The sequence below is a fragment of the Nanorana parkeri genome, unplaced genomic scaffold (genome assembly GCF_000935625.1).
Source record: "Nanorana parkeri isolate BGI_ZX_2015 unplaced genomic scaffold, ASM93562v1 scaffold453, whole genome shotgun sequence".
NCBI classification, from domain to species: domain Eukaryota; kingdom Metazoa; phylum Chordata; class Amphibia; order Anura; family Dicroglossidae; genus Nanorana; species Nanorana parkeri.
The window spans coordinates 526310-537880 of NW_017306721.1; the positions used below are offsets into that span (position 1 = coordinate 526310).

The 11571-nt window shown below is 40.0% G+C and overlaps 1 protein-coding gene across 1 annotated transcript; it reads left to right on the forward strand.

The window, feature by feature from the left end:
- The first annotated feature begins 1650 nt into the window (after nucleotides 1–1650).
- On the forward strand, nucleotides 1651–5714 carry LOC108790181 (gamma-crystallin-3-like). Its single transcript, XM_018560391.1, has 3 exons — nucleotides 1651–1659; nucleotides 3079–3321; nucleotides 5439–5714. The coding sequence occupies exons 1-3, from the start codon at nucleotides 1651–1653 to the stop codon at nucleotides 5712–5714; spliced, it is 528 nt and encodes a 175-aa protein (XP_018415893.1).
- The last annotated feature ends 5857 nt before the right edge of the window (nucleotides 5715–11571 follow it).

Sequence of the window (11571 nt, forward strand, 5' to 3'; positions counted from 1 at the left end):
AGCTGATTTTAGCCGATGTACAGCTGAAATCAGCCGTACTGAGCTGAAGTGAATAGCCGAATGTCATTCCGCTCTGTTCACTTTGGCTCGGTTATTCACTTGGCTGCCTTCAGCAGCTTAGTGAATAATCCTCAAAGTGCCAGGATGTAAATCAGTGATAAGTCCATCTTATATCTGTAGTGCTCAAACTACTGGTGGCTGTGAAGCACACCACACTCACGGTGAGCGTTTGTTCCTCCACTCGCAGTAAGAACTTTCTCCAACACTCTATGTTCTTTCACTGGAAAGCTTCCGGTTCAGGTGAGGTCGATTTACAAAACATATCTGTTCCCCAGAGAGGATAATACACACTTTGGGGGGAATGTATCAAAACTGGAGCAGACAGTATCTTGAGCAGTTGTCCATGGCAACCAATCAACTTCTCTCTTCAGTTAGTTCAGTTAAGTTTTAAAAATTAAAGAGAGAAGCTGATTGGTTGCCATGCACAGCTGCTCCAGATTTTGCCTGCTCCAGTTTTGATAAATTCCCCATATAGTGTAATTTGCCAAAATATTGCCAAAATATTTATTATTAAAATGTTTAAAAACACTTACAAGATTTCCAGACACAATCCCTTTTTCAAAAAATATTTCAATCATGAACAAGCCAGTCGAATAATCACACAATCTCAAGATCCTTCCAACTTGGCGTGTCCTAACCTCAGTGCGTGCCCACCTATTTCGACAAGTTTTGTACAAAGACTTTTTCAACAACAGATTTGTTGTTATAGGAAGTGTAGTTCCAAATTCATGTAAGTCTTGTGACAATTTCATTGCAAACAAGAAGTAGTTCTTGTTTGCAACACTTTGCGGATATTTCTTCGGATTGAACGTAAATTTGACCAATTACATTTTGGAGTAACAGGGCCATGCTCTCACCCCCACCCCCTTCAGCACTGGTTGCTAAAACATTGTCTGCAGCACAGCATCCTTGGTTGCTAGGATCCTGTCATTTACAAAGCATCTTTGGTTGCTATGACGCTGTTGGCTGCACATCATTTTTGGCTGTCTGTTAGCCACATCATAACAACCAAGAAAAAAACTGCTTTTTGCACACCAACTATATATATATATATATATATATATATATATATAAAAATTTCTCTATACAAGAAAATCATGTTTACTTTTTTAACAATTCTAAAAATCATAGCCAGCTGTAGACATACCTAGACAGGTACATTTTACAGTTATGTATGTTTTTAGTACTAAATTATTTAAAGTCATGTAGAAATTTGAAATGTTGTATCAACTTTTTGTTTAACTAAAGTGGGGTTACCATTTACGTTCATCAGCTGAAATACTTCTATATGGTTTTTCTTCTAAAGAAAATGTCTACTTAAAATGTGTGCCATGTTGTATATTAATTGTTTCTGCTGATCATTAGACTGCTCTTTTTCCATATGTGTAACAATGAGTTGTAGTTTCTGGTATAACTAAACAACAATATATACAGGGGACAGACAAAAGCTATACATTTTCCTTAGTGGACAGAAAGGTCACAATTCTTTCAATGTACTGTATGCATACATCAGCATTACAGGACTATATAAATGGGCCCCCTCTGTTCCTCATCAAGTATTGAGCTTCACACAACCAGTACTAGATCAAAATGGGAAAGGTGAGTGGCTCATTTGTTATTGGCTAGTTAATGGGAATTTCATTATTTCTCCTGAACATAATGGTAGCCAAAAAAATATATGATTGAGAAAATAATATAGACTATATATTTTTTTACAGAAAATTAATATATTAATATATGTTTTTACTAGAAAAAAAACTAATATCAAAGCTGATGGTTTCATTTTTTTTTTTTTTTAGGTTTCATTTTTAACTGCATAAAATATAATTTGTAATGAAACTTACAGTCTAACTCCTTGTAGCACCTGTATTTTTTCAGGACATAATATACTGTACCGAGCTCAGAGATATATATACTACACACACATATATATATATATATATATTTCAGGTGTTCCAATTGCCTCAATGGCCACAGGTGTATAAAATCAAGCACCTAGGCATGCAGACTGCTTCTACAAACATTTGTAAAAGAATAGTTTGCTCTCAGGAGCTCAGTGAATTCAAGCTTGGTACCGTGATACGTTGCCACCTGTGCAATAAGTCCATCCGTGAAATTTCCTTGCTACTAAATATTCCACGGTCACCTGTGGAAGCAACTGGGAACAACAGCAACTCAGCCACAAAGTGGTAGGCCACGTAAAATGACAGAGCGCGGTCAGCGCATGCTGAAGTGCGCAGAAGTCGACAACTGTCTGCAGAGTCAATGGCTACAGATAGCTACAGAGTCAATAGCTACAGATCTCCAAACGTTGTGTTGCTTTCAGATTGGCACAACAACAGTGAGTAGAGAGCATCATGGGATGGGTTTCCATGGCGGAGCAGCTGCATCTAAGACTTACATCACCAAGTGCAATGCAAAGCGTCGGATGCTGTGGTGTAAAGCACTCCGCCACTGGACTCTAGAAAAGTGGAGATGTGTTCTCTGGAGTGACGAATCACGCTTCTCTGTCTGGCAATCTGATGGATGTGTCTGGGTTTGGTGGTTGCCAGGAGAACGGTACTTGCCTGACTGCATTGTGCCAAGTGTAGAGTTTGGTGGAGGGGGGATTATGGTGTGGGGTTGTTTTTCAGGGGTTGGGCTTGCTCCCTTAGTTCCAGTGAAGGGAACTCTTAAGGCATCAGCATACCAAGACATTTTGGACAATTTCCTGCTCCCAACTTTGTGGGAACAGTTTGGGGATGGCCCCTTCCTGTTCCAGCATGACTGCGCACCCAATCACGAAGAGAGAGAGAGAGTGTAGTTAGACAAATGTAAGATGATTTCTTATTTACCAATATAGCTAAATTCACAGCATTTTCTTATGTTATTTAAATGGGGTTGTGAGTTTCTACAGCAATAAATGTACAATACTTGAATTTTTTTAAAGAACTAAAATGTTTGTTTATTAGTTTAGAAGTTAAATTTCATTTTAATTTTTATGTATAGCATAGTTAATAGTTGCGCATCTTTTTACAGATATTTTTCTATGAGGACAGGAACTTTCAGGGCCGATGCTATGAATGCAGCTCTGACTGTACTGATATGTCCTCTTACTTTAACCACTGCAACTCAATCCGTGTAGAGAGTGGAAACTGGATTCTTTATGAACATCCAAACTACAGAGGACACCAGTATTATCTATGGAGAGGAGAATATCCTGATTTCAACCAGTGGAATGGTTTCAATGACTCCATCAAATCCTGCCGCCTGACACCTCAGGTATTTACAGTGTAGTGTTATATTTTAAAGACTTAAGGTGCCCACACACCTTACAATAATCGTACGATAATCGCGGGAGCCGTGCGACCTCTGCTACTGTAAGGTTGCATGACTTTTACCTTAGGAACATGTTCGAAAACCAGCTGAACATCGTACGATGTTCGGCTGGTTTGTGGCATGTTCGCAAGATAAAAGCCGCACGGGCCGGTGTGCGCAAGCGCACACTGCCCTTCAGCATTGCGGTCGTTGGAAGCCCGCCCCTCAGCGGGGTGGGCTTGCGATCATCGCAAGTACGATCTGCCTGTCCAAGATAGGCAGATCGTACGTTTTTTAAATGACCTTACAACCATCGCAAGCCAAAAGTCTTGCGATGGTTGTAAGGTGTGTGCCCAGCCAAAATGTATATTGCTTAACTTTCCTTCCAGTATTGTGCTGAATCTGTCCTGGTGCCATTATGACCATTTCAGACAAAAGTTTAGCAGCATCAGCATGCTTCAGGTAACTTGAATAACTCTATAAATATGCATACCTATACGGTTTACACACAAAGGACATATAAGGCTATATATGTACACTATTCTAATAAATAATACTATGATGTTTTTAAAAGCAGGCAAGTGAACAAAAATATTTAAAAAAATGTTTTGGTTATTTTATACACAACAATGTTTTATTACATTTTAAAACAATACAAAATATGTTTTTACACATTGTATTTCTTTCATTAATCCACTAACTGACATATCAGTCTGGATGTCACAACACTTCTTAAACCTCAACCTTTCAAAAACTGAGCTCATGATATTTCCTCCAGCTCGTGCACCTTCCTCCAACCTTTCCCTTGAGATTGATAACACAACTATCCATCTCGCCCCCCATGCGAAGGTGCTAGGTGTCATCCTGAACACGGACCTCACCTTTCCGCCCCACATCCAATCCCTATCCAAATCCTGCCACCATCATAACATCTCCAAAATACACCCCTTCCTCACCAATGAAACTGCAAAATTACTCATCCACTCACTTGTTATATCTCGTCCCGACTATTGCAACTCGTTTGTCATTATCCAACCTATACATAGGCTACCCCCCCTGCAGTCTATCATGAATGCAGCTGCTAGACTCATCCACCTAACCAACCGCTCAGTATCTGCAACCCCCCTCTGCCAATCCCTGCATAGGCTTCCAATAGCCCAAAGCATAAAATTAAAAATATTAACAACCACTTACAAAGCTATCTGCCCCTGGATATATCTCAAACCTCATCTCAAAATATCACCCTAACCGTCCCTTCCTCTCTTCCAAAGACCTCCTGCTTTCCAGCTCCCTCGTCCCATGCTCACCTCCAGGACTTCTCTAGAGTCTCTCCCATCCTCTGGAACTCTTTACCCCAACCTGTCCATCTATCTCCCACTCTGACTGCCTTTAGGTGATCCCTAAAGACTCATCTCTTCAGGGAAGCCTATCGCACCTCAGCCTAACCACTTAACCATCACGTTCTCAAACAATTCATCCCCACACAGCTCATGTATCACTTGCCCCTCCCTTTTAGATTGTAAGCCCTCAAGGGCAGGGCCCTCCTTACCACCTTGTCTTGAATTGCATTGTAATGTCTTCCTTATATTGAAAAGTGCTGTGCAAACTGTTGGCGCTATATAAATCCTGTATAATAATAGTAACAATAATACTACTCTTCTACAATTACAGGGAGTGCACAGATAAAGAGGCACAGTGACAGTTGGGATTTTCTTGTAAACAAACCCTATGTGGTCATTATGTGTGGGATCATGCTGACTGTTTTCCAGTTGTTAGTGTGAGGCCTTAAGCTGGCAGTGACAGAACTAGTCACAGCATTTCTGATTTCCTTCTCTCTGATAGTCAGCCTGGCTAGAGCTGCTGTACATTATCACAGCCTTTCCTAATATTTTCTTGTGAGAACAACAGTACTTTTATGTTTGGATATTTTGGACTACAAATTCCTAAAGGCACACCACCAAATCCACACATTAATTCCTTGCTTTGTTTGCATAGGTTAAATACATAGACGTTGACTAATGTTATATAAATGATTAAATAAAGTTATGTTCATACCTATTTTGCTTTTCTCTTTTTTTAAGCACCGTGGTCCATTTAAACTAAGAATTTATGAGAAGGGAGACTTCAAAGGCCAGATGATGGAATTTGCAGAGGACTGCCCCCATGTCTATGACAGATTTCGCTACCATGACATTAATTCTTGTAACGTACATGATGGACATTGGATGTTTTATGAAGAACCCAACTACAGAGGACGTCAGTACTACCTGAGACCTGGAGAATACAAGAAATACTCTGAATGGGGAGCTCTAAATGCCAGAATTGGATCTTTTAAAAGAGTGCATCACCTGTTTTAAAACAAAATAGTGTTATACAGCATTTCATGTTGACACTTAATAAAACAAGATTTTCAGTTTATGTGATTTTGGCTATTCTGACTCCGATTGTTGTATTAGTGATTTATCACTTGCTGAGATCTCTATGCCTGGCCTGTATAAGCAGATATAATTACTGTAGACAATCCTTATCAGATATTCTAACAGCAAAGTCACAGGCACCAAAGTTCATCGTCCAAAGGTGTGTGTAGACATCAGAGCTTCTCACAACTAGGCAGCACTTGAAATAGTCAGGGTGTCTGAGGTCTATCATACAGGAAACAGGAAAAACAGTGCGCCTCTCTAGTGTAGAAGACTTTAATGAGTGAAAATGTTATAACATGCAAGACAGGTATCATAGAAAAGGAAAGAAAGGAATTTGGACTATTAAGGTACTTCAAAGATCACACGAAACATATTTAGTTTTTATATAAAGTATAACAATTTTTATTTATAAATATATTTTTAAAATGCATGTTTTTAAAAAAAAAAGAAAGACAAACAGAATAGCCTACAAAAGACCACAGGATGTAGCCGCATCCTCCCACATTTTTATCTATATTACAATACTTGTTGCAATTTGCTGAATATCAGCTTCCTAATTTAATTTGTAGTCCCGTGGGAGGAAAACAGATTTCAACGCGTTTCACAGCGATCTTCTTCAGGAACAAGGCTCCTGTCTTTCTACAAGAAAATCATATTTTTTATTTACAAAGAGTTCATAGTTTTCCTATGCAAATGCATTTGAATACTTAGTGCAGTTTGTTTAATTCAATAAACTTACAAAAGTCTGTAAAGATGGCTGGATCCACCACTGACCAACACTCAATAATGGGCGCAGACGGGGAGGGATCAATAGAAATGGGGCAGAGAGCAAGAAAACCCCCAAGTCAAAGCAGCAAACTACAAAGTGAGAGAGCTTTCAAAAGAGGCCAGATTTTCTTTTGGGTGAGAACATCTCAGAAAATCTTCTTAGTATTGAATAAATCACACCTATGAAAGAACAATGAACACTCTTTAAGAGATTATCAGGGAATCTTCCCAAGTGGGTACAAATAAATATGGTTTATCGTGTTACCTGACATTATCCATTTCCATCACTGGTGTACATTCTATAGCCAATAACTTGGGCTCCAAACACAAGTAAAACCAATGAGGCATTTCGGTATTACAGTCTGAGATAACGACACATCCTTAAAAGGAAAGGTAGATAGACCTATAAGGCCTTTTCACAAAGGTGCATCTGAAACAAAAAAAGTATCCATAAGTTTGTCTCTTACTACAAAAGTAGCCAGTTCTCTTTTCTTTACCTTCTACTGAGCTCCAACCACCTGAGAGTGTCAAAACCCCCATCCCCTCTTATATCTCTCCTAGCCGGATGCCAAAACTTCAATTATGACGTCACGTCCGGCGTAGGGGCCGTTTGCACGCATATCACGCGCATCCGCGCATTGCACGCACATCCGCGCAAAAAGAGGCTTGAAGCGCATGCGCATAGGGGAAAAAACCTCAGAAAACCATCAATATGCAGAGAATGTGTCACTTCCTCTCAGGAAGTCCCAATTGAACCTTCAAAATGAAAGGATTAACCCTTTTCCAGCCTTCAGCTGTGAAGGTACATTCCAAAGCTTCTTCAGCTGTAGTCAGTTTTAAAGGGGGCCAGGCCACACAAATGTAAAGTATCTAAGGTATCCAACCAATTCTATCACCCCTATGTAAAGGCCCCCCATGTCCGCACCCATGATCACACAGCAGTACAGTGGGCATTGCCATTAATATTACTTCAAGAGACATTTTGAGCATACTTTTTTCTTTAAAAAAAAATTATATAAAAAAATATATCAATACATCATATTTTATTAACAAATAGTTTTTGTATATTGTGTTACAAATAATATATTATATAGCAGTAATCTGTGATTGCTACAAGGAAATCAAACACTTTACTTTTGGCTTAGGAACGGTTTGTAACTTTATAGTGCTGCTAATATGTTGCGCTCAGTCTGAATGTGAATAAATAAATGAATGAAAATCACCTCAACAGGTGAACATGAGTGAAGTCAAATGGATAATGTCTCTGTACAACAAACCCTAAATTGTAAAACTAAACACATGTGGAATCAAATTGTATATAAATCTTGCCGTCTGTGCCCTAACCCCAATAGGTGTGCGAATGTGGATACAATAATACGAATCCGTGCTATCACTCCAATTGATGCAAGAGTGCTACAAATCTTATACTGGTGTAGAACATATAAGTGGTATAACAATAAACAAGTGCATCAGAAAGTGGTTAGCTGAGGTGACACAATAACAGTATCCCTCTGCTCCAATATATAAGTCCAAAATAACAAAAAGTCTAAGGAAGAGAGAAAAAAATTGATTTGCTTTCCTTTCTTAGAAGGCATCGATATGTCCAAAAAGAACTGTTCAGTCTATGTTCATACTGAGCAACGATGATAATCAAAACAGCAATCTGTTATTTTCCTAGTGATAGGCCACCTCTTTAGTCCCACATGGATGGGCTAGACGTGTACATTTTCCCCCGTAGACATGTGCACCAGCAAAAAATTTGTTTAGTTTAGTTTCGTTTTGAAACAAAGAAAAAAAAATTTTTTAGTTTCGTTTTGAAACAACAACAAAAATGTGTACCCCCCCAATTCATACCAGACCCTTTAGGTCTGGTAGGAATGTTAGGAGAATGCCAATTCAAAAGCAAAGAAAAAAAAATGTTATCTATTACTCACCCTGCCCTGGATTAGAACCTGCAACCTTGCCAATGGTAAACCTGCATGCTATCCACTACACTATTGACTCTGAACTTTTAATCATGGTAGCATTTGATATGTATACATGCAATATGTAGCATTTGACAGCTGGGAATGTCAAATGGGCAGAGCAAGCCGTGATGTCATGGCTCGCTCCGCCCATCTGTTGACATTCGGACTAAATGTAATTTATTTGCCGCTAGTTTTCGTCGGGATCGGACGGGCGTCCTGCGGCGGGACTTTTTTTATTTCGGTGGGTTGGCGGGGGTCCTGCATCCTGATTGACTCTGGATTACATCGATGGAGCCATTTTTAAAAAAAAAATTGTATTAAAGGAATACTCAAAAATTGACTGTTTTTTTTTCAATTAAAGGATTTTGTCAAAAGTCTGGACTTTTTACTAACTATTTGATTTAACCCTTTAGTGAATGAGTAGGGGTACAAGTACCCCTTACTCATTCACATGGGGGGCAGCATCTGGGTGCCCCCTTATTTAAAGTGGTACCCCATGCAAATAAGCCCCCTTGCCCGCAGACCCCCACAACCACCGGGTCAGGGTTGTGGGGAAGAGGCCCTTGTCCCCATCGGCATGGGGACACCCTCCCAATGCCGAGGGCACGTGGCCTAGTAAGGCGCAGGGAGGGGGGCCGCTCGATCGCCCCCCCCCTTTCCTGCCCTGCCGGGCCAGTCCTCCGATCAAGGGTCTGGTAGGACTGTTAGGGGGGACCCCACGTTTTTTCCCCCCATTTTTGGTGCTGGGGTTCCCCTTTAAAATTCCTACCAGACCTTAAGGGTCTGGTATGGATTTTCGGGGGAACCCCACGCACTTTTTTGTGTGTTATAACTGGGGGGAGGGGGGGTCCCTCCTAACATTCCTCATTTTTTTTCCTAATGTAATTTTGCTGCAACGAAATTCATCCAATAAGGAATTTCATTGCAGAAAAATTATATTGGGGGGAAAAAAATACTTTTTTTTTTTTTACAGTCTGCAGAAGATGAAAAAAAAAAAGCCTGAGGTTCCCCCCCAATTCATACCAGATGGATCGGCTTAATCGAACTCTTTCTGCACTTTGCCCCATCCGAACATGCTGAGCATGTTCGGCTGAACAAAGGCAGCTGATGTACGGCTGATTTTAGCCGATGTACAGCTGAAATCAGCCATACAAGCCAGAAGTGAATAGCTGAACAGCGTTCGGCTTACTTCAGCTGTATTATTTACTTGGCTGCCTTCGGCAGCTTTGGATGCTATGGACAGTCGATGCTATGGACAGTCTTTACTAAACTTGATTATACAAAAAATGATATAATGCATTATATAATAAATTAATAACATTAGTAAAATGGGTAAAAGCCAACATCACATATTTAATCTATACAGAAAACATGAATGTAATCTGTTCTGTTAGTTTTCCACATTCTGGCCATTTAATTGTAGCCTCTATTTTAAAACTTAGTACATGTTTAGCTGGCATAGGCATGTTATACATGTAATACTGCAGCAGCAGCACCAGTCCATTACAGTGTAGGTATGATCAGAAATAAAAACTCTTTATACCTGTATAAAGCAGGGCTTGCACATACATTGTTCTCTGTTATTTATTTGTTAGAATAACTTACCATGCTTTCTTCAATGGGCTGACAATGCTGATACTGCTGCATTGCAAAGCTAAGCAGCATTGTCTGCCTTGTGTGTAAATTCTGTGTTTGGACCGTGTAGCTCTACCCCTGAAGGAGCCACTGGTTGTATTGGATTCTTCTGTCCTCTGGAGGATAACCCACCTTAGAAGCTTGGACACTCACTAACACACCTAAGCTGGTTAACAAATGTTTTGGGCAACATTGCCCGGCAGTTAAAGGAGAACTATGGGGTTAAGGCTTTTCCCCATAGTTCTCCTTAGACTAGCATCCTCCCGTCACCCTAGGCTCAGTATACCGCGAGCTGTAACTCGCGGTATACTGGGATGCCGCAGTATACCGCGAGCTACTGCTCACGGTATTAGTGAGTGAAAAGCACTCACCTCATAGTTCTCCTTTAAGTAGATATATAAGTAGATATGTACAAAAAACACAATACTGCAGGGTACATTTATACTAAATAGGTTACACAGTGTATGCTAAGAGAACAGTAAACTAGACAACTAGGGGAGTTACAGGCCCCAAACCCAGGCAACAAATATTTCTATTTGTATGCCTAGTGCATGTAAATAGTTCTACCCCCTGCTTGACTGGCTGGTGGGATATGTGTATCATTGGCCGGAGTTGGGGCCCTTAGTCTTAAAGTGAAACTAAACTCAGGAGTTAAATCTTAAAAATGCATTCAAGTACCCGACCTATTAACAAAAATGTATCCTATTTATGTATCACTCAGCTGTAGATACTCATATCATCTCTGAACTGTTGCTGATACTGTCTTTCCTTCTGGAGGGTGGCTCCTTTTGTTCTCCATGGTCCCTGTGTGTGTTGTAAAGTAGCCATCACTTCAAGCTGGCTTTCATGATGGACTGCAATCTCAATACTAATTAGTAAACTGAATGTGAGATTGTAGTCCATCAGGGGAGTTAGTGGGGACACTTTCCTGTCTAGTACAGTCCTCCAGTCAGGAAGAGGGAGTGACATGCTGCAGTGGAGAAATGTTCTGCATGGTAAACTGAAGGTGTACAGTCCAACTACATCCGGGTCTGAAGCTGAGCCTCCTCCTCCTCTGTACATGGAGGCATGTATTAAGCAATTTGATGAAGAGTAATTGTCCTTTACAGTCTGGGTGTCCAGCTAATTTGATAATGCCTCAGTTTAGCTTTCTTTCAAAAGCCATCAAAAAAATCCTCCCATTTAGTTTAAAAATCCATGTTTAGTTTAAACATCCAAATATGTGTCTCTTTAATAGTTATACCTCTCCTTTCTTGCCACAGAATTCTTGAAATAATGCACACAAGCAAGCTCACAGCCTTTAATGCTAGTCAAGGTAAATTAAGCCATGACATTTTCTGTTCTTCACTGCACACTTTAATTTTCTTTGTTATTGCTTGCTTATGTGATAAACTATGGGGTCTGCTTTATTCCAGTGTAAAAGG